The sequence below is a fragment of the Aquarana catesbeiana genome, linkage group LG01 (assembly GCF_042186555.1).
Source record: "Aquarana catesbeiana isolate 2022-GZ linkage group LG01, ASM4218655v1, whole genome shotgun sequence".
In the NCBI taxonomy this organism is placed as follows: Eukaryota; Metazoa; Chordata; class Amphibia; order Anura; family Ranidae; genus Aquarana; species Aquarana catesbeiana.
In genome coordinates, this window is record NC_133324.1 from 749,723,589 (window position 1) to 749,750,905 (window position 27,317).

Here is a 27,317-nt window from a genome sequence, read left to right on the forward strand (position 1 = left end):
TAGCCAAGCAGGTGTGCTTGCGAGCCACAGCTCCATGTGTCCATTTACCATCAGCCAATGGCACCCACTGCTGCTAAAAGCCAATCAGGAGTGTGAATCCCCGGAGAGGCAAGGCTCTTATGGACATCACTGGATTGAGAGGGGGCTCATTAGGGGGGGCTGGGGGGACTGCTGCACATAGAAGGCTTTTTACCTTCATGCATAGAATGCATGAAGGTAAAAACCTTGTGCCTTCTACAAGCACTTTAAAGCGGGGGTTCACCCATACCGCCAAAAAAAAAAAATATTAAAAGCCAGCAGCTACAAATACTGCAGCTGCTGACTTTTAATACATGCCCACTCACCTGTCCCAGGGTCCAGCGATGTCGGCAGGGGACGCCGAGAACCCGCTCGGTTCTCGGCAGCTGCCGCCGCCATCCTAGCTGAGGGAATCAGGAAGTGAAGCGTTGCGGCTTCACTTCCCGGTTCCCTACTGCGCATGCGCGAGTCGCGCTGCGCGTCCCTAGTGGTCCCCGCTCTTTCCTGGGAGCTGTGTGTTCCCAGCAGACAGCGCGGTCGGGACGGGAAGAGGCATAGACTCCCATGGGAGTCTATGCCGGAAGTGGGTGCAAATACCTGTCTTAGACAGGTATCTGCACCCCCCTCCCCCCTGAAAGGTGCCAAATGTGACACCGGAGGGGGGGAGGATTCCGAAAAGCGGAAGTTCCATTTTTGTGTGGAACTCCGCTTTAAGCATCAATGAACTACCTAGAGTGCTCATCAGGGCCCTGGTAGTTCATTTAGAACTAAAAACCGAGAGCTGCAAAGACTGTCGGTACTTGTAGTTCTCCCATTCACAGAACTATGAGAATGAATGACACGGCAAGGTGGGCGGAGCCCCGCACGGGCGCGTTTTCTTAAAATTGTAACAGCTGATGCGGGGAGAGGATTCCTTGTTCGCTTTCACAACGGGGGATTCACGGGGTGCAGAGACTGCTCTAACAGTAACATGTTACATATTACACCCTGAATACTGGTGTAACATCTTACAAAAGGTGAACTTATCCTTTAGGTTGGGTTCACACTAGAACACGCAGTGGCTCCCAACAGGAGTCTGGTGCGTCTCCGTTCACCATTTCAGGTCCAATTTCAGCCTGAATTTTGGGCTGAATTCGGACCTGAAACAGACCAAAAGACGAACAGGGCTCCTGTGCAATTGGCACCGGAGCCGCTGTGGAGATGTGTGAACCCACTCCATAGAGAGCTCCTGCTATGCGAATGGGATGCAGTGAAAAGCTGCATCCCATTCGGATAGGTGTGAACCCAGCCTTAAGCTTTGAAAATGATAGATAGAAGCTAATTGGTTGCCATGCATATCTGCACCAGATTCTGGTTGCTCTGTTTTTGATAAGCTTCCCATTACATTCTAACAGGTTTCCGTCTTTTTTTAATCCAGCAAAGTGAAAATAAATTTAGGTGTATGATTGCAATAGGAAGCACCTCCATTTTCTCAGCCCTTTTGTTCCTAATTCAGTCCCTATATTTCTAAAATGATGACAATCAGAATAGCCAACTAACTACCCAAGTCTGTAAAAATCCCATCACTTGAAAACCATGTCTTGTCTTTTTCAGGAGGCCACAGTTGCAGTTGACCGGATGGTAAAATGTTGGTCTTATTAAAATGCAAGTAGTCAGTGCTATCCCTCGCCCATGACGCTAATTATATCTGACGTTTAGCAAACAAGCAATGACGATCTCAGTGACATGAAGTTTACATCAATTTATTGAGCATTCCATCTGATTACAGAAAGATAATAAAAAAAAAAAAAAAATCCTGTTAATCAGGAATTACTGCATCTCATTTTATCAAGAAAAAAATATATATATAAAGGCTTGGATTTAGTTTAAAGGATCTGAAGTGCGGATCTGACTGTACCAAACCTAGCAATTCTTGGTGCTAGTTAAAAGCTCTAAGTGACAACCAGTCAGCACGATTCCATGCCGACTTCCTAGTTTCCATAGCAACGCACAATATCCTATAAAGCTGTGTGGGAAGTATGAGAATTAGACAATGAAGTCATTTAAAAAAAAAAAGGGGGGGGGGACTTGAATGCTAATTATCTTGTGGCAGAAACTTCAGCATTTTGCAAAGGTTAAACATTATATGTGCAATTATCCATGTACTGTAACATCAAAAATTGTATTTTCTGGATGAAAAACATGCACAAACGCTGCCGTTGGCGGACTTGGCAAGAGCAGGCATTTAACGGGTTAATAGCATCTTCCTAGATGAAGAACAGTCATCAAACAAGTTCTTCTTCATGGAAAAGTCAGACTAAAAATATATATTTTTTTCTTCTCCCCCCCCCCACCCCTTTTATTAGCCTTCCCTGCAGACAGATAAATATATAGCATCATCTCCCTAGATTGGAATCAGTAAACTTTTCTCCCCCCAGATTACTAAAGATACTTGATTTGGAAATCCATGAATCTCCTAAACAGATTGATTTAATTAGAGCTGTGACAGAGAATTCCTCACATTCTTTCTGCCTCCAATAATCCTTTCCAAAACCAATGAGCAGCAGTTCCCTCATAACAATCATTAGGAAAGTGCACTTCCATTTTGGGTAAAAACCATAAAGGCAGCCAATCAAATAAAACATTTTCACGCCATGTAATTACTGGCAATTTAGTGAAACGCTAGCTGTTGGACCTGGATTTCTATAAAAGGCTGAGTTCTTCACATGATCCCATTCATTTCGCTTGCCTTGCATTTGACAGCACACCAGATCTTTGTCTTCAGAACCAGCTACCTGGAACTAAAAAAAAAAAAAAGTGGGGGAGAGATAGGAATTTAGCTGATAAGGAATACTTGTTTGACTTTATTATTTTTTTTTATTATTATTTCTTTTTTTTTCCCTTTTGAAATGCACTATGCTCCTGTTTTGCATCCCTTTGAATAGAAGAGACCTGAGTGGCACCAGAGGGCTGGTAGACGGAGGTGATCGCCTTGGCTGTGCGCAGTCGGGGGTGAGCAGAGCGCAGTGCGCAGCAGTAGAAGAGCGCAGCAGCGGGGCATCAGACGGCCGGCTATTGGCTGATGCGGCTGAGCTCGCTGTCCGTGGTGCTGAAGCTGAGCCCGGGCGGCTGGCAGCACACAGTGCAGTGAGCGGAGCGGGATAGCGGGGCGCTGTGACACTACAGCTAAGCTTGCTCCGGAAGGAAGGGGGTAGGGGAGAGGTGGTGGTGGTGTTGGTGGTGGTTATGGAAAGGGGGGGTGGGTGGGGGGAGATCATTGTGCACTGCTCTCTCTGCTCGCTCCCGCTGCGCGCTCACGTCTGCATCTGCCAGCCTCTCTGTGTGTGTGAGTGTCTGAATGAACAATACTGAGACACTGGGAACCACATCACCAACAACTGCATCCAAGCCTTCTTTTTAATTCAGGAACCAGGGCAACCATCATCCTCAGCTGCTCCACCGCTCCTATTTTTTTTTTTTTTTTAATCCGGATTTCCAATGATTGCACCGCTCTACAGCTGATCTAAATCGACAGATTGCTACATTTATTTCTTTTTTTTTTTTCTTGGATCTTTTTTTTTTTTTTTTTTCTGAATGATCCGATTTTTTTTCTTGGAGATGCAAAAGATTATGCCTATTTCTGTCTTCCTGGTTCCTGTTCTATGGGGACTGATCATTGGAGTCTATTCGAATAGCATACAGATAGGTAAGCCTTGCCTTGTGTCTGATTTTATTCGAAGGATCTTATTCTTTAGGTATAGCCTAGGCTACATGAGAATGCACCATTCACTCTGCATATTGATGGGCAGCCTGATGAAGGCTTCATAGGCATTTGCTATGCAATAACGCTAGTCATCAGGTGAGCTGTCAGCACAGGGAATAGCATATATATACATGGGCACTGTATGTATCAAGAACACACTGATTTATTTGTTTGTTTATTTATTTATTTGTTTATTTATTTATTTTACTGTTATGGCAAGTCAAAAGTGTAAAATATAATTTGTGTGCCATCTCTTTCCAGGAGGGTTATTTCCAAGGGGTGCAGATCAGGAATACAGTGCATTTCGAGTAGGGATGGTTCTATATTCCACTTCAGAGTTTAGGCTGACGCCCCATATCGACAATCTGGAGGTAGCTAACAGCTTTGCCGTCACCAATGCTTGTAAGTAATGAATATTCATCTCCTTCTTCATTTATTAGGTCCAGATGCAGCTCATTTAATGGAGGATGTTGATTTTCTACCATGCTTGTGTTACATGCAAGGATCAAGCCTGATTATATATATATATATATATATATATATATATATATATATATATATATATCCGACAACTTCCTTTGCTGGCTGCAATGGTTTTTACACCAGGTCCTCCTGAGTGATTGGCATGCAGTAAAGCGGACCTGTCACCAGGCCAGTGCATTCCACTACATGTTAGTACAGAGCACCAGCTACCTTGCCTTATATTGTATTCCAACCATAATAAATAACCAGATTGCTCTAACTGTCCATGCTAGGATGGAAAAGGTTAAGTGCTGGCTGATGATCAACTCTGCTAAATATGATCAGATGCAGATGGCGTTCAGCCATTTTATACAGTGTTAGCTATATATATATATATATATATATATATATATATATATATATATATATATATATATATATATATATATATACAGTACATTCGAAACATTCCTATTGCAGGCTGCAATAGTTTTTACACCAGGTAGTGATTGGCATGCAGCAAAGCGGACCTGTCACCAGGCCAGTTCTTTGCACTACATGCCAGTACAGAGCACCAGCTACCTTGCCCTATATTGTTTTTAAACCATAATAATAAAAAAAAAACTGATTGCTCTAACTATACATGCTAGGATGGGAAAAGCTAAGTGCTGGCTTTGCTCATCAACTCTGCTAAATATGAGCAGATGCAGATGGTGTTCAGCCATTTTATACAGTGTTAGCTTTATAGTGACATGCTCTGCTAAGCCTTCAGGGAAAATAGATGGAGACTAATATTAATTCATCTGATGGATGATTTTTGATCTGACGTGCTTTGGTAACCCCTCTCCTGGCTGTAACTACCATCTTGTTATTGCAACCCCCCTTGTAATTACAGCTCATAAACTGTTCTATTTATAGATGCCTATGGAAAACCACTGATTGATCGCCTCTCTAGATAATCCCATTGATTAGCAATTGCAAACAAATTAATTTCCCTAACTTGCATGGCATTTGATAGAAATGTGTATGGGCTGCATTTTGACAGTTTATGGCTTAGATATGGCAGTGATCAATGCAGGAGGGATCAATTGCACCAATCCCACCTTCTGTGTTGGTCCATCTTAGCAAGCATGCCATCGCAATCAGAACTGTGTGATTTGCAGCTCACGTCTGGATGGATCACTCCTATAGTGTAGTGCTGTATAAAGGCCACCGATGTTTAATGGCGACCGGATGACTTCTGCTACCCCAACTACATCCTAGTTATGAGAATATCTACCTACTGGAGCTTAAAATCATTCATATCAAGGATCTGTTGGTGGAAGAGTTCAAAGCCAGATTCCTATGTTCAAGCTGGAGCTCAATATATATATATTATATATATACATATATAAACAGTATATATGGGGCACAGGACTATATTGTGCATTGGATGACTCCGAATCTTCTACTGTATGGTACCATACCATATATAGTATATAGGACACAGACAGGGCTATACTGTACATGGGATGACTCAGACTCATCTGCTGTATTTTATCACCTATATATATATATATATATATATATATGGGCCACAGGGCTACTGTGCATAGGATGATACAGACTTATCTGCTGTATGGTACCATATATAGTATATAGGGCACAAACAGGGCTATGCTGTACATAGGAGGATTCTGACTAATCTGCTGTATTGTATCAACTATTTTATATGGGGCACAGTTGTATATGCCACAGACTAATCTACTGTATAGTATCATCTATAGTATATAGAGCACATGAATAATCTGCTGTATAATATCATCTATAGTATATAGGGCACAGGCATAAATAGATTCATCTATAGAATATTGCACATGGGGGTATACATTCTATATAAAATGACACCGACTAGTCTGCTGTATGGTATAGCGGTATCACCTATAGTATATGGGGCATAGGAATTCATTGTACATAGGATGACTCTGACTCGTTTACTGTATGGTATCACCCATAGTATATGGGGCATAGGAATAGACTGTATATAAATTGACACTGACTAATCTGCTGTACAGTATCGTCTATCATATACTGTAGGGAAGAGGGGTATAAATTGTACATGACACCAACTCATCCATTGTATATAGAGCATGTGGGGTGCAGTATACATTGTATTCTGTACTATAGACAATACCATACAGTAATGAGCCGGTGTCATCCCATGTACAGTTTAGCCATATGTCCCATATACTAAACAAATAACATATGGGCACAGGACTACACTGTACATAGGATTGCACCAACTCTTTTACTTTATTATAATATGGGGCACAGGGCTGGTATAACCTATGGTATATGGGTATAAGTCCTTTATATATATAGTGAGGCCGATTCATCTCCTGTATGGGATAACCTATGGTATATGGGGTATAAGGAATCCTATCTATATAGATATATATGGTACATATATATCTATATAGATATATATGGTACATATTTATCTATATAGATATATATGGTATATATAACGACACAGATTAATCTCCTGTATGGGATAACCTATGGTATATGGGGTATAAGTCCTTTATATATACAGTGAGACCGATTCATCTCCTGTATGGGATAACGTATGGTATACATGGGGTATAAGGAGTCCTATCTATATCTATCTATCTATCTATCTATCTATCTATCTATCTATCTATCTATCTATCTATCTATCTATCTATATACAACACTGATTCATCTCCTTCATGGGATAACCTATGATATATGGGGTATAAGGAGTCCTAGCTATACAGATATATCTATATAGATAGAGATATATATACGATGACACTGATTCATCTCCTGTATGGGATAACCTATGGTATATAAGGAGTCCTATCTATATCTATAATGACACCGATGTATGGGATAACCTATGGTATATAAGGAGTCCTATCTATCTATATATATAAAATGACACCGATTCATCTCCTATATGGGATAACCTATGGTGGTATTAGCTATAAAGGCACCTCTCTGGCCTGGACTATATAGGGGATGAGTTGTCATTGCTCTATATGTGTATATATAATGGAGCCGGGGGAATTATTTCCAGTATACTGCAGGGATCGCCGCATCCTGACAGTGTGAGAGGCGGCTGCACATTGCTGCACAGCGCTCCGTGTCCCCAGTACAGAGCCGGCCAGCTCCGGGGGGACTGCAGAGGAGGAGATCGGTGTGCACCATACAGATCGGTATCCCCCCTCTACAGATGTCATGTATGGAGGATCGGAGGGAGCTCAGCCCCGTCCCCGGCACACATTCCAGCACGCAGCCGCACTCAGCCAGAAATGAAGGCGGTCGGTATGCTGGATGGAGATGTGTGTGATTTCCGCCTGGCATCCTTCTCCCTTCCCCGGTGTCCATGGGTCACCGCCATCATATATCTATATATATATATTACACAGTGGTTGGATTTCAACGCAAAGAAGGATACACCAACACTGGGCAGATGGGTACCAAAGTGGAGATGCTGCTACAGCAGCCAATCAGCGTTCACGTTTTATTCTATAGAAAAGCAAAACCAGTATTCTGGACATTTACAATTTGTCCAGTTTTCTTTAATCATCCTCTAGTAAGAATTCCTATTATACAGGATTTAAAGAGCACCAATTATACAGAGCACCAATATTCATAGAGCACTCATATTTATAGAGCACCAATATTTACAGAGCACCAATATTTTTAGAGCACCAATATTTACAGAGCACCAATATTAATAGAGCACCCATATTTATACAGCACCAATATTTATAGAGCACCAATATTTATAGAGCACCCATATTTATACAGCACCAATATTTATAGAGCACCAATATTTATAGAGCACCAATATTTACAGAGCACCAATATTTACAGAGCACCCATATTTACAGAGCATCCATATTTATAGAGCACCCATATTTATAGAGCACCCATATTTATACAGCACCAATATTTATAGGGCACCAATATTTACAGAGCACCAATATTTACAGAGCACCCATATTTATAGAGCACCCATATTTATACAGCACCAATATTTACAGAGCACCAATATTTACAGAGCACCAATATTAATAGAGCACCCATATTTATACAGCACCAATATTTATAGAGCACCCATATTTATACAGCACCAATATTTATAGAGCACCAATATTTACAGAACACCAATATTTATAGAGCACCAATATTTACAGAGCACCAATATTTATAGAGCACCAATATTTACAGAGCACCAATATTTACAGAGCACCCATATTTACAGAGCACCCATATTTATAGAGCACCCATATTTATAGAGCACCCATATTTATACAGCACCAATATTTATAGAGCACCAATATTTACAGAGCACCAATATTTACAGAGCACCCATATTTATAGAGCACCCATATTTATAGAGCACCCATATTTATACAGCACCAATATTTATAGAGCACCAATATTTACAGAGCACCAATATTTACAGAGCACCCATATTTATAGAGCACCCATATTTATAGAGCACCCATATTTATACAGCACCAATATTTACAGAGCACCAATATTTACAGAGCACCAATATTAATAGAGCACCCATATTTATACAGCACCAATATTTATAGAGCACCCATATTTATACAGCACCAATATTTATAGAGCACCAATATTTATAGAGCACCCATATTTATACAGCACCAATATTTATAGAGCACCAATATTTACAGAGCACCAATATTTACAGAGCACCCATATTTACAGAGCACCCATATTTATAGAGCACCCATATTTATACAGCACCCATATTTATACAGCACCAATATTTATAGAGCACCAATATTTACAGAGCACCCATATTTATAGAGCACCCATATTTATAGAGCACCCATATTTATACAGCACCAATATTTACAGAGCACCAATATTTACAGAGCACCAATATTAATAGAGCACCCATATTTATACAGCACCAATATTTATAGAGCACCCATATTTATACAGCACCAATATTTATAGAGCACCAATATTTACAGAACACCAATATTTATAGAGCACCAATATTTACAGAGCACCAATATTAATAGAGCACCCATATTTATAGAGCACCAATATTTATAGAGCACCCATATTTATAGAGCACCAATATTTATAGAGCACCCATATTTACAGAGCACCAATATTAATAGAGCACCCATATTTATACAGCACCAATATTTATAGAGCACCCATATTTATACAGCACCAATATTTATAGAGCACCCATATTTATACAGCACCAATATTTATAGAGCACCAATATTTACAGAGCACCAATATTAATAGAGCACCCATATTTATAGAGCACCAATATTTATAGAGCACCCATATTTATACAGCACCAATATTTACAGAGCACCAATATTTATAGAGCACCAATATTTACAGAGCACCAATATTTATAGAGCACCAATATTTACAGAGCACCAATATTTATAGAGCACCAATATTTACAGAGCACCAATATTTATAGAGCACAATAGTCTGCACACCACTTTTCATAATAAATGGAGGCAGTGCAGTTACAATACAATTCATACTAATCTATTTAAAAACGTGCCTTAAAGTCGTAGTAAAACATCATTTTAAAATATTTTTTACCTCCGCAAAATTATATTTTTTTACACGGCTAGTTAACAGAGACTTACTTTTATTTTTTAATTTCCCATTGCCTGTTTCCCACTTCCCCGTACTTCTGTTTGACACATGATTGGCCTTTCTGTTATAGTGTGCAGCATTGGGCTTGGGGAGAATCCTTAGTCTGAGTTACATGGGTGACAAAGGGGTGGTAAAAAGTTGCGGTTGATCTGTGTTTTTACTACTCCCTGACCATCCTCCTAAAATCTAACATGGCAACTGAAGGGCTTCATTGCACATATAGTTGGACAGTGACTGTGTGAGATGCTTCACTTTACAGCTTTGACATGTAAAGTATGCCTGTCAAACTTGGCCACTGATGTCTCAAAGTCTGTGCTGCAACCAAAAGCCAAATACTTGGCTTGTAGTTGCAGTGTAGTATGTCAATGTGAAATACAACTAAAACTGGAAAAAAAATGCCCAAAAAAACAGGCATTCTATATCACCTCTTAACGCCTGCAAAACTCTTCTGAGAAGCGATCCATCATGGATCACTTTTCAGAGACACACCCATGTAAACGAGCCCTTAGAGCCACTATCAATCATATGGCTTGCAAGAGAAGCAGGGGAGTGACTTGTGCTAAAGGGATTTAGCAAGCCCTTCCTCATGCATCATCCCACAAAACATTATTTACCTGCATTTAGCTGTAGTTCCAGGAGTGCGCATGCCATGGTAGTTAACCTCTTCACGCTGGCCGAACACACATATGCAGCCCTGTGTAAAACACTTACAGTGCTGAGAGTGCTTGTAACCGGCAGTTACAGGAAAGCTCCCAATGAATACTAGTGATTGGGAGCTTTCACAGCGGTCACATGACCTGAATGCTCGCCTTTGCCCCAGGCATTTAGATACGTTAAAGGGCTGGCAGGCGGCCGGTGGGAAGGGGTTAACAACAAGGGTTCAAAGTAAAAGGAAAGCCTAAAAGAATCCACATTTAAAGCCAATGTTTTGTTAAAAAGTACAGCTTTAGTTACATTACTTAGCAATAATTAAGTACAGTATGTACAGTATCTCACAAAAGTGAGTACACCCCGCACATTTTTGTAAATATTTTATATCTTTTCATGTGACAACACTGAAGAAATGACACTTTGCTACAATGTAAAGTAGTGAGTGTACAGCTTGTATAACAGTGTAAATTTGCTGTCCCCTCAAAATAACTCAAAACACACAACTGTTATTGCGTAAACTGTTGGCAACAAAAGTCAGTACACTCCTAAGTAAAAATGGCCAAATTGGGCCCAAAGTGTCAATATTTTGTGTGGCCACCATTATTTTCCAGCACTGCCCTAACCTCTTGGGCATGGAGTTCACCAGAGCTTCACAGGTTGCCCCTGGAGTCCTCTTCCACTCCTCCATCACAGAGCTGGTGGATGTTAGAGACTTTGCGCTACTCCACCTTCCATTTGAGGATGCTCCACAGATGCTCAATAGGGTTTAGGTCTGGAGACATGCTTGGCCAGTCCATGACCTTTACCCTTAGCTTCTTTAGCAAGGCAGTGGTCATCTTTGAGGTGTGAGGTGTGTTTGGGGTCGTTATCATGTTGGAATACTGCCCTGTGGCCCAGTCTCCGAAGGGAGGGGATCATGCTCTGCTTCAGTATGTCACAGTGCATGTTGGCATTCATAGTTCCCTCAATAAACTGTAGCTCCCCAGTGCCGGCAGCACTCATGCAGCCCCAGACACTCCCACCACCATGCTTGACTGTAGGCAAGACACACTTCTCTTTGTACTCCTCACCTGTTTGCCACTACACACGCTTGACACCATCTAAACCAAATAAGTTTATCTTGGTCTCATCAGACCACAGGACATGATTCCAGTATTCCATGTCCGTAGTCTGCTTGTCTTCAGCAAACTGTTTGTGGGCTTTCTTATGTATCATCTTTAGAAGAGGCTTACTTCTGGGACGATAGCCATGCAGACCAATTTGATGCAGTGTGCAGGGTATGGTCTGAGCACTGACAGGCTGACCCCCCACCCCTTCAACCTCTGCAGCAATGCTGGCAGCACTCATACGTCTATTTCCCAAAGACAATCTCTGGATATGACGCTGAGCACGTGCACTCAACTTCTTTGGTCTACCATGGCGAGGCCTGTTCTGAGTGGAACCTGTCCTTTTAAACAGCTGTATGGTCTTGGCCACCGTATTGCAGCTCAGTTTCAGGGTCTTGGCAAACTTCTTATAGCCTAGGCCATCTTCATGTAGACAGAGCAACAATTCTTTTTTTCTGATCCTCAGAAAGTTCTTTGCCATAAGGTGCCATGTTGAACTTCCAGTGACCAGTATGAGAGAGTGAGAGAGATAACACCAAATTTAACACACCTGCTCCCCATTCACACCTGAGACCTTATAACACTAATGAGTCACATGACACCGTGGAGAGAAAATGGCTAATTGGGCCCATTTTGGACATTTTCACTTAGGGGTGTACTCACTTTTGTTGCCAGCGGTTTAGACATTAATGGCTGTGTTTTGAGTTATTTTGAGGGGGACAGAAAATTTACACTGTTATACAAGCTGTACATTCACTACCTTACATTGTAGCAAAGTGTCATTTCTTCAGTGTTGTCATATGAAAAGATATAATAAAATATTTACAAAAATGTGAGGGGTGTACTCACTTTTGTGAGATACTGTATGTCCCACAATGTGCAGGCTGCTGAATTCTGTAGAAATCTTCACTGCAGGGCTGTCCTGTCCTCTTCCTTCTGCTGAACTTCTGGTGCTGTAGGGGTTAACAGTTCTTTAGGCTCAGCTGCACTAAAGTGATTCAATGGGGACACACCCCCTCCTTCCCTCTCCTCCATTGAGAAACGTTCTTTTACCGAGTACACTGTCTGTAATATGTTCTGTAAATGGGGGAGAGAATCTGGTGACTGATCAGACTCTCCTCCATTTGCAGATCATGTTACAGGCAGTATAATCAGTGAAAGAACTTTTCTAATTGGAGAAGAGGACATTAAGGGGTGTGTCCCCATTTGGATCAGCTTTAGTGCAGCTGAGCCTGGAAACCCACATTTCTTAATCCGCACAGCACTGAAAGGTCAGAAACAGGAAGAGGACAGGGCAGCCCTGCAGTGAAGATTTCTACAGAATCCAGCAGTCTGTATATCATGGAACATAATTCATTAATGGTACGTAATGTAACTAAAGCTGTGGAGAAAAAATGTTTTTAGCTAAACTTCAGCTTTAAACTCTTGTCTCTCCACTGGCGTCATTCAGTGGTTAAGAAATCCCCATGTAAATTAAATTTTTATTTTTTTACTGTTTTTGAGCAGTCATATGACTATGAGGCTCCAGCATCTCTGTGTAGCCTAATTACAGGGAGTCGTAATGTCGCCGCCAGCTTTCATTGCTGCGGCTGTCAGCGCAGAGAGTTGGAACAGCAGCTTATATAACATAGAGGAATTGGAGCTTCACAATCACTTGACCGATCAAAAGGAGAATAAAACAAAGGTATTTTTACAGAGATTTCTGTGTAAGAGCAGTGGGGATAATTTTAGCTATTCCTTCTACTTTAAAGCCCAACTCTGGGCAAAAAAAGAAATGTTCCCATGCAGTGGGGCTTTGCTCATAGTTAGCAAAAAGCTTATACTCACCCTCAATCCTCCGAAAAATGGTGATACCCCGCAGTCCTGCGGTGGACTATTCCTGGCCTATGGAGCCTGCTTTTGCCATGATGACGTCAGGAACAGTCCACTATTCAAGACAGCTGGAGCGCGGGGGTGTCAGACCGGTCTTGTGCTGGAAGAATCAGAGGATTAGGTAAGTATAGCTCTGCTCTCCTCTCCCTTAGAAAAAAATGAGTTAACAAGTGCAGCCCACTACCTGGGAAAACATTTTTTGCCCAGAGTTCAGCTTTAATAACACTTTAAAGTGTATCTATGCCCATTTTTTAAGTATTGAATAGAATGGGTAAAGGTTAGAATCCCTGTCAGGTTTTACTGCTTTCTGGGGCTCTTTTAGAGACAGACAGAAAGTGAGGGGAAATCTGTAACGGAGAAACAAACAGCAATAAAAAGCTAACAGAAGCATTCCCCTAGGTAACGTAAAACAAAAAAGCCTTTATACATTCATGTATGTTCAAAGATTTCCCCTCACTTCCTGTCCTGGGGAGAACACTTTTACTGGACAGGAAGTAAAGGAATTCCTCCAATGGAGTCACTGATGACAGTAAAATCTTACATAAACCCTTAAGAAGTATAATCCTTTCTTTTTTTATCGCAAATTTAAAAAAAAGAAGAAGAAAAGTTTAGGGTATAGATACACTTTTATTTACTTAGTTATAACACATACATTATTTGCGCTAACAATCATTATTTTCAGACTAGTGACTATTATGTTCAGCTCTTATTGGTTGTCATTGCTGAAAATAATAGTGGTTGTGGCACATAACAATCATTACAGCTTAGTTAAGTCTTCTTCAAACTTTTTACCTTGGAGGAACCCTTGAAACCATTTTCAGGTGTCAGGGAACTTCTGCTCAAATGATCCTACTGAAAACAAATGATACATTAGCATGATCAGTAACTTGTTGAAAGTTTTTTGCAAAAACTGAATAATGTGGTATATCTAGAGCAACCTTTCTCTAACACGGTTCCTAGAGTTCCTCCAGGGGTTTGTTGAGCAATGAGGAATTTCTGCCTCTCAGATAAGCAAAAACTAACACCAATTAACTTTTAGCTATCTGTATGGAGGGCATTTTTCCCAATGACCACATGTATAAAGAGTATTCTTTACACTAATCATTACACTAATGAACCATGAGTTGTATATATAGTATACATCAGCAGGAGCTCGCTTAGACCAGAAAGTTAATTTAACGGTTACTCAAAGGTCGAGAAAGGCAGATCTAGAGTATTTGACTCCCAGGATAGATCATTTGTTTTATTAGACCCCATAAACTTTTGAATGGGGCCCTTAGCGATTACATGCAGGAGACCCAGCAGGGGTTCCCGGCAATTAACTGCAGACAGCAGCCCTGTTGAAAGTAATGGGAGGCTGACAGCTAATTGTGGCCTCTTGCATGTAATCGCTTATGGAGCAATTACCTGCGAATGATAGGCCATGATCACAGACTCTGACTATATAGGGTTTACCTTAACATTAGTGGTCAGTATATGAGTGGCTTCTTACATTGGTGGTCAGTGTAGGTGGGAAATCAATTTGCCACTGCTGAATGCTCAAGGATGCCTAGCAACCTCTGTAGGAACCCTAGGATTCCATTGACCCCAGTCGGGAAAGTCAGGTTTAGTGTATTGTGCCCAGTGCATAGGGAACCTGCTATGAATGTGGAAAATCTGATCTCCTGCCAGTAAACTCTGAGGGTGCTGGCCTTACCTAGGGGAAAATTAAAAGTGACCATTAAAATATATGTAACAGAGATGCACAGATGCCAGCCCTACACAGAAAAGTCAGGTAGTGATGTCTGCACTTGCTGCTACTAGCTGTATTAGAAGATAATCTTTTATCTATAGGTACATTCCAAATTTTAAATGCAACCTAACCAATTAGAACATGGTCAGATACTCTGGAAATATATATCAGATCAATTGTTGTCAGCTAGCAGTTAGGGGGTGTGTGAAGTCCCTCAAGATTAGAGCTGCAATGATAGGGACAACCATGGGTAGCATATCTTTTGTGATAAATGTATACTGTAATCTGAAGCTATTCGAGATGAGACATGAAAAAAATAGAAATTCTCCCTGAACTACATTTTACTCTGGGTGTAAATAACTACAGACTAGTTTAAAAAAAAATGCTTCTTTACTTTATCAATCAAAATATGTTACATTTTGGAATAATAATTGATAGAAAATGACTTGTTGCTATATCTTTGGGATGACATGTAAATAAAAAAAAAACTCTCGGTCAATTCACTGAGCCTTTTTTGCTTAATTTTTTCCTTTGATAGCCTTGCTTAGAACCTATCATGACTGCGTTAGACTCAGCTTTGTACTCCTGGTGGTTTGATCAATTTATACAAGCAGTTTCCTTTCTAGTGTGGTTTAGTTAAACGTCTGTAAGAGATAACATAGTTGCCTTGGAGGTCATCCAGCTTCATATACTGTTCCCTATATACTGTATGTACCTTATAAAGAAATGCTTGATTTTGTGAGCAGTGTATCTTCTAAACACAAGGAAACAACAGACTCTGACGTAGGAAAATAGGATAAGCCACATTTGGTTTCTTCCAGCTTCCATTGATATCTCCTATGTGTATAAAAGATGTGCTGCTCATATAATTACTTCTTGGGCTATGCTACGGTCCAATTAGTACCATCTAAAGTAGTTCAGCTGAAAGCATATAGGCATATGAGAAGATTTCTGTAAGTACAAACTTCCCATAGCTAGATGATCACCTGATCCAGCTAATTATGATTGGAACAGGCAACAATGGTATGCCTTTTGGCAGTTTAAAACTCCTGGCTGACCAGGCCAAGGGGAACAATTTGTCATCCAGAATGGATTTTCCTATGCAATTTCTGTTGTTCCTCAAAAAATACAGCAAGCATTCAGCATTTATTTTCAATACTGTATATAAACATACATGTTTTGACACATGAATGTCACAGTCATGCATAAGAACCCAACATTTGCGAGGCAAACTGCTGTGGGATTAGGTGAACCAGAGAAAAACTTCAGTGTTCTTCAAAACACAAATAATGTGAGTATCCCATCACCACATAAATTCACTTCTTACCAGACGGCAAAGGTATCAAGCGCTGGATAATACTCCCAACAAGCTCCAATAGGCTAAGCTGTAGCCGCAGATCCAATACATCAATGGACTCAGGAGTCTCCTTTCCCAGCTGAAGCCTATTATGGGGAAATGCGTTGGGTGGAGCCCATTTTGAGACGTCTATCCGTTTGAGCGGGCTGGTGCAAACCACCGCTTTGTTTTGTGTGCATTTTTTTTTCTTGCTGATTTCTGGTTGCCTTAATGTAAGTGTTTAGTGTGCTGTTTTAATAAATCCTTTGTTTCAACATACTGCACTACGAGGCTTTCCTCTTCTTCCCATATATTCTCTGGGGTTTATCCTGGAGCTTTTAGATTTGATATAAACTCTTCCATCGACACAGAGGCTTCTGGGTCTATTGATGAATTAGATCTGCTGCCCTAGCCCAGTCTGTTTGAGTCTGTTGGGAATATTATCCAGTGCTTGGTATCTTTACCCTCACCGTCTGCCCTTCTACTGATACGCAGGTTCCTGAGTTCATTCATGAATTGGATCTGCTGCTACAGCTTAGCCTGTTGGAGCTCGTTGGGAGTATTATCCAGTGCTTGATACCTTTGCCCTCTGGTAAGCAGTGAATTTATGTGGTGATGGGATACTCACGTTATTTGTGTTTTGAAGAACACTGAAGTTTTTCTCTGGTTCACCTAATTCCCCTATTTTATAAGGGTCTTCCAGTTGGACACTTACATATTTTTTGGACTAAATCATATACACATTTCTTTATATATTTTTATATTTATTTTTAGATTCGGTCATCAGTTATTATGTATATATATATTTTTTTATCAAATATTATACTTATGTCTGTATGAGTGGACTTTTATGTCCCAATTTTTGCACTGTGAATTTATTGATTAAATAAACCTATTTTCTAATTCTATAATACTGTATGTTTGTGTCAGGGGTTTGGACCTTTTTGGGTTACAGCTTTTCTCCACTTATATGTTTAGTTTTTATGTTTACTTATTAGTCAATAGTTTATTTTTTCACCTCTTCCCAGGGGGGGGGATAAGCGCAGGATTGATACCCTTTTTTGACATACTGCCTGTGGACATGAAAGGCAGTAATAAACGGAGCTCCTAGGAAACTGGTCTCAGCAGTGCTTTTTTGGTCAATTTTTTTCAGATGTCTCATTTCTACCCATGTGTGTTCTCCATCAGTGGTCCCTGAATCTCAATTTTTCTCTCTGCCTTAATTTCCTTCCTGAAGTATTTATGGGATGCCAATGCTTATCATTGGTTTTTGGAGTAGGGTTGAGGTTTGTGTTTCTGTGTCTGTTTTATGTTTTAAGTGGTTATAAAGGCAGAAGGTTTTTTACCTAAATGCATTTTCTGCATTGAGGTATAAAACCTTCTGTGTTCAACCCAACCCCAACCCTCCTAAATACTTACCTGAGCAGAATCTCGATCTAGCACTGTGTCGGAGAGCAGCAGCTCTCACCTCTTTCTCTCCTCACTGGACATGAAAGCAGTAGTGGGAGCAGGGTTCACATATGCATTAAAGTTAATCTGTGGTAGGAGAAGTATGGGGCACTTGTGGTGTACATACTCTATATCAGGGGCTTCCAAACTTTCTAAACAAAGGGCCAGTTTACTGTCCTTCAAGCTTTAGATGGGCCAGTCTGTGGCCAGCAGGAGCTGAAAATGTTCTGGTATCAGTGGGAGTAAACAATGCCCCATCGTTGGTATTAGGGGGAGTAATATTGCCCCATTGGTGTCAGTGGAAGGAATAGTGCCACATCATTGGTATCAATGGGAGGAATAGTGCCACATCATTGGTGCCAGTGGGAGTAATAGTGCCCCATCATTGGTGTCAGTGGGAGGAATAGTGCCACATCATTGGTGCCAGTGGAAGGATCAGTGCACCATCATCTATATTGATTGGAGGAATAATGCCACATGATTGGTGTCAGTGGGAGGAATAGTCCACCATCATTAGTGTCAGTGGGAGGAATAGTATCTGATCATTGGTTTTAGTGGGAGGAATGGTGCCCCATTATCATTGTCAGTGGCAGGAACTATGCCCCACTGTTGCTGACAGTGGGGGTTAATAATGACCCAAGAGCCAGATAAAAGGGAGAAAAGGGCTGCATCTGGCCCACATTCTGAAGACCACTGCTCTATATAGTCAAATGTTTGTGGACATCTGACTATCACACCTATATGAACTTGTCAGACATTTTAAAAATCATGTGCATTAAAAATGTTGAAATTCTCCCACCACCCCCATCGCTCCCCACACTCCCCATCCTTTGAAAATTTCTCCACACTAAATTCCTCAAACCATGTATTAATTATCCTGGCTTTGTGCACAGGGCAAAGTCATGCTGGGACAGAATGGCCTTCCCCAAACTGTTGTCACAAGGTCGAAAGCTCTCATTTGTCTAAGATGTCTTTGCATACAGCAACATAACAAGACCCTTCACAGGAATCACCTGAACTTGATAATTTGGAGGGGTGTCCTCATTCTTTTGGTAATGAGGACACCCCTCCAGGTAGGTATGATCCTCTGGGAGACATGTTTAAAGATAACACATGGAGGATGAAGCGCCACGGAAAGGGTGACAGTGAGAAGGAAGTCAAGTTAACCACGTTGCTGAGAGTTTGACATCCCGCCATTGTGTCATTAATCCATCTGACATCGAGGCCCCTGATATCTCATCATAATGATACTATTTGGTCCCTTGATGGTGGTCTGGAGCAACCAGTTTTAACAGCTTACCCAGACCCTCTGTAGTGGGGGGTCATGGGTCTTTGGTAAGCGGCCAGTATCTTCATTGGTGGTGGTGGATCAAACACTTTATCCTTAGTTATCAGGATTTTAACCACATCTCAATCAACACCTGGGTGATTTATCCCATTTACTTATATGGACTTTATTAAATTACTTTGCAATTTTCACTATTGCACATGGAATATGCACTTTTGTATGCTCATTTAATGCATATGTTTAGTGATGTGTACTACATATAGGTTTCATATACCTTTTACCTGGTTTTTCATTAAATGATGGACAGATGTCATTTGCATAGTTTGTTTCATTAGCGCGGTTCCATTTTTTCCAATTGTTCACTTTATGTCTGTGTTATACATAGGAACTTGCAGCTTTATTTTTTGTTTACACATTTTTCACCTATGCACAGTTTCAACCTTCTTTTTATGATCCTTTGGTGGCCACAGACAATTGGCAATTGGAATGGGTAACACTTGTTATTGTCCTGCATGTTATCCCTAAAAAATCCAGTCCTTACCCAAGTGTCACACACTCTTGCATTATTCAGTTTTCGGTCAAGTTTTCTTTCTCCACACTTGCACATATTGCTGTGCCATAGTTTACTTGGTTCAATTATTGCTATTGTCTACAAAAATTATCTTTTACAGTATGTGGTTAAAAAAATTGATGTTTTCTGGTGAATGTGTTCCTAAAGCATTTATGCGTAGATACAGTAAAATGTGGCTGCTTTGTTAAAACAACTATTGCACTGCATACTCCAAGTTTTATTTCCACATTCCTTGTTTGTGCCACAAAAATTAGGCTGAACATCCTATTAATGTCCATGGAGTTTGAGATGTCCAACCAGCTCATATAGCATTATTACAGGCCATTTGTCCAACTTTTGGCCATAATGTGTAGCAACTAAAGCTACTTGATATGACTGCAATATAACTGTGGATTTATCAGCCTATCGATGCATTCAGTTTTAAAGACATAGTAGCTTTGTTTCTGGTATTGAAGAAGAATTTCAGACAGGACAAAAAAAAAATAGCAAATTACATAAAATCCAGGTCTGTTCTCTTCTTTTAAATAACATCTCCGGATTTCCCTGCATTTAAATTTAAAATGTCAACATCTCCAGTTTCCAGCAACTATTCCCCCAGTAAATGCAAATCTGCTTTTTTTTTCCTTCTTACCTTTTTTTCAGCAGTGAAACAATCAGTGCTGCTAAGGATTTCACTCCATCAAAACTGTATGGTGGAATCTAAGAGGGCACCCTGCATCAGGCTAGGTTGACGCAAGTGCGATCCGATTTTGATCTGATTTTCAGTGCGATTATGTAGTGCAACTTGGATGGAATATGGATGTAACTTTTATGCAACTTTGATAAGGTCTGCATATTCTATGGGACCAAAATCACACAGGAACCTTTTACAAAACAGCATTATTGAAAGCAATGTGATTTCCATTGTCGTGCGATTCTGTGCAACTCAAGCCGCATCTGAAATTGCACTAATGTGAGTGGAGCCTTACTGACTCTAGATACAGGGCTCCACTTTGGATTACCTGGCCAGCGCTGATTGGAAGTGAGGGGATGGTTACCAGCTGTGACAACACTGATAATTCTCCAGTGCATATGATGATGAGCTCTCTGTGCAGATGATGAGTGTCAATGCAAGTTCACTATAGTCCCTGCTCTGTTGACACCATTCTGGAAGAAGGGAGAGTCACTTGCAAGGTGATTATATATGTTATTTAATTGAAATCTTTAACCACTTGCCGACCCCCCCACCGTCGTTATACGTCGGCTGTTTGAAGAGGAATATTATTGTTATGGCAGCAGCTAGCTGCCATAACCCCGGTATACTCTTCTTCAGCGGGCAGTCCACTTTCAGATAAAAGTGGTCTCTGTGGCGGATTCACCGCAAGATCACTTTTATCGGTGGCGGGAGAGGGCCCCCTCCCGCCGCACTCCGGTGCCCTCTGCTGCTTACTGGAGCAATCATAGCGGTGGAGGCGATCGGATCCTGTCCCCTCTGTGGTGTGGAGCTGAATGAGGGGAAGATGCCCCCCGCTCAGCTCCATACCATTGCAGGGCGGAAGCAGAGTCAAAACGTCACTTCCACCCATAGCTCTTAAAGGGACATTTAAAAAAAAAAAATTTTTCAAACGACATTATTTTTAGCTTTTATTTTTTTTATTGCATTTTAATGTGAATAATGTGGTCTTTTTGACTGCAGATTTCATATTTAAGAGGTCCTGTCATGCTTTTTTTTTAATATTCCTATTCCTATTACAACATTCCTTGTAATAGGAATATAAGTGACACATTTTTTTTTAAAAGAACAGTGTAAAAATAAAAAATAAAAAGTTAAATAAATAAGAAGAAAAAATAAAAAAAATTTAACGCGCCCCGTCCCACCGAGCTCACATGCAGAAGTGAACGCATACATGAGTAGCGCCAGCATATGAAAACGGTGTTTTAACCACACGTGATGTATCACCACGATCGTAAGAGTGAGGGCAATACTTCTAGCACTAGACCTCCTCTGTAACTCAAAACATGCAATCTATAGAATTTTTTAAACATCGCCTATGGAGATTTTTAAGAGTAAAAGTTTTTCGCCATTCCATGAGCGCAAATAGGGTGTGACAGAAAGTATTGTAACAACCGCTGTTTTCTTCTCTAGGGTGTTAGAAAAAAAAAATATATGATGTTTGGGGGTTCTAGGTAATTTTCTAGCAAAAAAACTGTTTGTAACCTTTAAACACCAAAACTCAAAGCGAGGTTCGGGGATGAAGTGGTTAAATAAAAAGTGCACAATGATATACAGTATTTGCACATATTTTTTTTTTTCCAAATGACAGTAAAGTTGTAATTTAGTGTTATTAAAAAAAAAATCTTTCTTTCCATCTCAGTCTGCAACTGCATGATGCTTCCCCGCAGTATGGCAAACGGGAGGAGTTCTGTTTTATATGCAAATGGCTCATTGGCTTATTGTTTCTCAGGAATTTACATAGAACCTGAATTTAAATTAAATCTATCCCTATTACAGGTGGTCCCCAGGTTACAAACAAGATATGTTCTGTAGGTTTGTTCTTAAGTTGAATCTGTTTGTAAGTCGGAACAGGTATATTTTTTAAGTGTAGCTCCAGCCAAAAAAACAATTTTTAAGCTTTTTGGATAACACAGGGAAGGGTTAACACCCCTGTAACATTTGTCTTGCTGTCTGTGCCCCTGTTCAGAAAATTTCGCCTAACGTTCTGTCCCAATGACAATTGGATTTTGAAAATGTTGGGTTGTTGTGGAAACAAACCTTGGTGATAAAGCATCAGTGGAGGCACCTTTTTCCCATAATAACTCATACAGGAGTGAATTTCCCTTCCTAGGGGGAGATTTCTTCTCAGTTCCTGTTGTCTCCCTCCGTTTGTAAGTAGTAGTCGTTTGTAAGTCGGATGTTTGTAACTAGGGGACCGCCTGTATAAGAATTTAATTAATATATATTTTTTTAGATTCTTGTGCATCTAAAGGTATACAGATACAGCTCATTTTCCTATTACAACACTAAGATTGATCATTGATGTGATCATGAAGTGTTTTCCTCTCACTGATCAGTAAGCCTTAGATAGGACATTGCAAGGCATACATCAATACTTTATAACAGAGAAATCTTACAGTCTCCTGAATTCCAAGTATTTAAAGTTTGCATTCTGGAGGGGCCTGACTGCAAGAGTAACTTTTTTTTTCTACTGGGTTTCCGTTTTAAAGTGGTTGTAAACTCTCACATATACCCAGTGAAGTGACTAGCTAAAGGTGATACACAGGCATGAAATAAATCCTCCTACATAAGTTATAGCTGTTCATCTGCAGTTATTTCCTCTGTAGATCATTCTGAAAACACAAAGAGGAAAGCATTTCTTCTTAGCTCAAGCAGCATGGGTGGGGATCAGAAGTCTTCACAGAGCTGACAGCTCTGTGCCTTGATTGGAGGAAAGGGACACATCCTCCTTCAAAAAGTACAGAGAACAAGCACAGCTGTGGAAATGAGTCACAAGCTGTGTGCTGCAGCTCCCTCCCTATCAACTTTTTACCTTTTGGTGTCAGGAAAAGCCACCAGTTGTGACTCAAGCTGATAACAGAGGAACCAGGCAGCAGAGAGAAATGGCACTCAGTACTTTGGAGAGAGACAAGTACACAGTATAGGGGGATGTGCTTTTTTCATATTTCATGTCTGAGGTTTACAACCACGTTAAGCCCTTTAAAAGAAAAGTATGGGTTGTTTCTTTTGATTCATACTTACCCCGTTGGATGGAGCATTAGACCGATGCTGCAGCTGTCCCCTGCTATCTCTACACTGAGAACCGAGCTACCGAACATCCCAGAGAGGAAAGCTGCTGACTGTCAGTCAGCGTCTCTCCTCTCTGCTTCTCCACACTCACTGGAGCGCTGAGCTGTGGAGGGGCAGGGAGAGGCTGTCTCAGCAGCTCGCTGAGACTGCCATCAATCAAGGCAGTAGGCGGATCCAGACCTGGAAGTCGGGATGACGCAATGCCTTGAGTGATGGCAGTGATGTCAACGGAGAGCGGACTTCAGACCACTCTCCGCTGAAAACGGGTCACAGGAGTGCAAAACGAATTGCACTCCTGTGATCCAGACGAGAAGCTCAGCCTAAAAAGCTCAGGCTGGACTTCTCCTTTAAGCTTCAAAGCTTGCTTCGGGGGTTTTAATTTATCCTAACATATTCTAAATCTGCCTTTGGGGCTGATAGAGATTACATTTTTAGCATATTTTATATTTATTTAGAGTTTTGAAGAAAAAGGGAACAATTAAATAAATACATTTTACTGAAAGTTGAATACATGGCTTTTATGTAAATAGCCCAATCCTAGAATTTAATAGACAAAGCCCTCTGAGTACAAGTGCAACATATAGGTGTGTTTTTTTTATATGATACAGTGGAGTGGTAAAGTCAAAAAAAAAAAACTGATTTCTCTTAAGACCTGTCAGGTTACATGGAAATGCATGCAGGAAAACAAAATCTGCCTGGATACATCCACAAGCTTGCAATTGCAAAGATTCTGAATGACATTGTGCGTGATTATGCTAGTGTTTGACCCTGATACAAAAAGTATGAATTTCATAAAAAACGTTCACTGGATTAATTTTAGACTTTAAAAAAAAAATACAAATTTACGAGGGAAGGGGGGCTGAATTAGGTCAGTGAAGACCTAAATCAGTCTGCTATGCCCTTCTGCAGCAATCAATTACTTATAATGGTGATGTATGGATTGTTGTTATCAGAAAACAATAGATCACTCCTTCAGTGATCTGTTGCTGCAGGTGGAGACAGGGGTCAGAGCTGGGTCAACTCTTCTCTGCTCTAAGGTGGCTACTGGCACTCCAATAAAATCTTGAATACACTGGATATGACATCAAAGGGTTTTCCTCTCTGTGGTTACATAATACTACAGTGTTCTCCTAAAAAGTGCTCTGTAATGGCAATGAAAGCCCAGGTACTGGGGCATAGTGAGTCACCTTGTCTATCTCTCACAGTTCTAACCTCAAAACACTATGAAAGTCACCTGCTCCTGGACCCAGAGCCATGGTCTTTTAGATAGGAAGCCAAAAGGTCAGCCGATGGAGCTCACATGGCAGGCTGGCAAGCCCTGATGCTAATTGTGATGCGGTGGCTTAGCAGTTTCCGCCTACAACAAGAAATGCTGTTATCAAAAAAGATGTATAATATGATAATATGCTAGGGTAGACCACAAATAAAGTGGACTACAAAAGTTAAAAGTTATGGTACAGTGATGAGACATCTCCAAAACTGTTCTGGTGCTGAAAGATGGAAAAAGAGTAGGAGACTCAAGTACCTAAGTGGTGTCAAAAGCATTATATAATAACCCTTGTATAATTTACATAATATTTAATATTATATAATATTTTATATACTATTTGTAAAATAATCATTGTTTTTTGTTGAAGTTTTTTTTTTTTTTTTTAATGAAGTGCATGTTACCTTGATAGAAGTATTCTCCAGCAAAGGTGTTCCATTGTTCTATTGTGAAATAAACCAGATTCATTTATTTCTTCTGTTTAGTAATAAGTGATTGTCATTTACTTAGTACAAACTTTATAAAGTCACAATGAAGTCCCTCCTTTACACCACATAAAATACCAGGGCATACAATAAAAATGTGTATATTTGGAGTTGGTTTTCTGCATTGGGTTCTTCCCATGAAGTGCAGGCTGTCAGCATGTTGCGTCCAATGCTTACTTTATTAAAAGCATTTAGTGTAAGTTAATCCTAAAAGAGCATGTTTAGGTCTAGCAAGACCAAAGTAATCACTGATATTAAGTGATATTACAGTGTAACTGAGAGCTAATCAAGTCATTACTAGTGTCAAGTGAAAGAACAATTTGAGTATAATTACTATATGGAACAACTTGAATAAGTATCTAGTTCACATTTTTTCATTTGTGAACACTGACATTTATGTGTACATTAATATCAGTGAAGTCACCAGTATACAACACTGTTGGACTTTTGCAAACCTGGGCTTCTCCCATTCAAGACAAAGCAACAGGGTATTTTGGTTTCTTCCGACATGCTAAGAGACATGTTTGTAGATTGATTGGCTCCTGTCTAAATTGGCCCAAGTATGTGTATGTGTGAATGTGAATTAGGGACCTTATATTGTAAGCTTCTTGAGGGCAGGGACTGATATAACTGTGCTAATTGCTGGCACTGTATTAATACTTCTAATAAATAAACAGATTTGCTTTAACCCCAATGGTACAACCCCATAGTATGTGCCTTAAATGTCCTACAGTACATGAGCACGCCGAAGAAGTTGAGGAAGAAAATGTGGCTAATCGTTATGGAGTGTAATACCACTGGTTAGTTATTTTGTGTGCTAGCTCCCATTGATTGACACACTGAGGTTGAGTTACTAAAACTGCAGAGTGCAAAATCTGGTGCAGCTGTGCATGGTAGCCAATTAGCTTCTAACTTCAGCTTGTTCAGTTAAGCTTTGACAAAAGAAAATTGGAAGAAGATTGGTTTCTATGCAGAGCTGCACCAGATTTTGCACTCTCCAGTTTTGGTAAATTAATCCCAAAGTGTCACTTTATATATGGAATGGAAGGCAATCTGCCATTGAGTAGGAGTAGAGATGGTTCTTCCTCCCATTTTAACATTGGGGCCGTTTTGCTGAAAGAGAGCTTAACTTGCAGGAGATTATAAAGTAGAGAGAGATCCCTTTCATCAGCAGTGTGGCTGACGGGTAAAATTGCCAGGCTTTAGAATGTATGTTAACTACCGGAATAGGTTTTTAACTGAAAAATGCAGAATACTGATATATGTAAAGTGTGCCTCTTTAAGTAGGTTAAATTCCCCTACTATGTCCCACATGCTTTTTAGGAATGGACTCACACATAAAGTCATCTATTGTAGACATTCCATGGCGGAAGCTGCTATTTTTTATGAGGGAGAGGGCCCAGGTAAGTTAAGCAGACCTTATGTAATTTTTTAAGGTTCGCATCAAACACCATGGCCACTTTAGGACTTCTGTGTCTGACATTGGGCAAAGGACATACTAGTTAGGGCTAAACTCTACATATGATTTTTTTCTCTGAAGAGGATTTACAGCATTCTAACCATACACCAACAGATGTCACATTTGAACTTCTATGTATAAATGCAGATATTTGACTTAGTGCTGCTGTTGAATGTCATACAAGAAAAAATGGCAATTATTGTAAGATGAGTATGTATATCATGATTATAAACGTTATTTGCATCTAGTACATTTGATTGTATTGCTAAGCCTGAGTAATGCCCTATGGTTGTTGTGGGTACTTTTACTGTCTTTTATTTTTATAGTAGTCGATAAAATAAGTCCGCAGAACTGCACAAGCTGGAAGTGCAGTCTACTTGTGCCGTGATATGCAAACACATCCTGACCTC

General features: G+C 40.2%; 1 protein-coding gene across 5 annotated transcripts in view; it reads left to right on the forward strand.

Moving 5' to 3' along the window:
- Positions 1-3,259: 3,259 nt before the first annotated feature.
- Positions 3,260-27,317, forward strand: part of GRIA2 (glutamate ionotropic receptor AMPA type subunit 2) — a 253,373-nt gene continuing 229,315 nt past the window's right edge. For all 5 annotated transcript variants that reach the window (XR_012236634.1, XM_073605735.1, XM_073605713.1 and 2 more), the window contains exons 1-2: positions 3,260-3,703; positions 4,022-4,162. Coding sequence is in view for 4 of the 5 variants with exons in the window: in XM_073605735.1 (XP_073461836.1) it covers positions 3,592-3,703; positions 4,022-4,162 (253 nt within the window). In the remaining variant the exon portion in view is untranslated. The remainder of the gene's footprint in view (positions 3,704-4,021; positions 4,163-27,317) is intronic.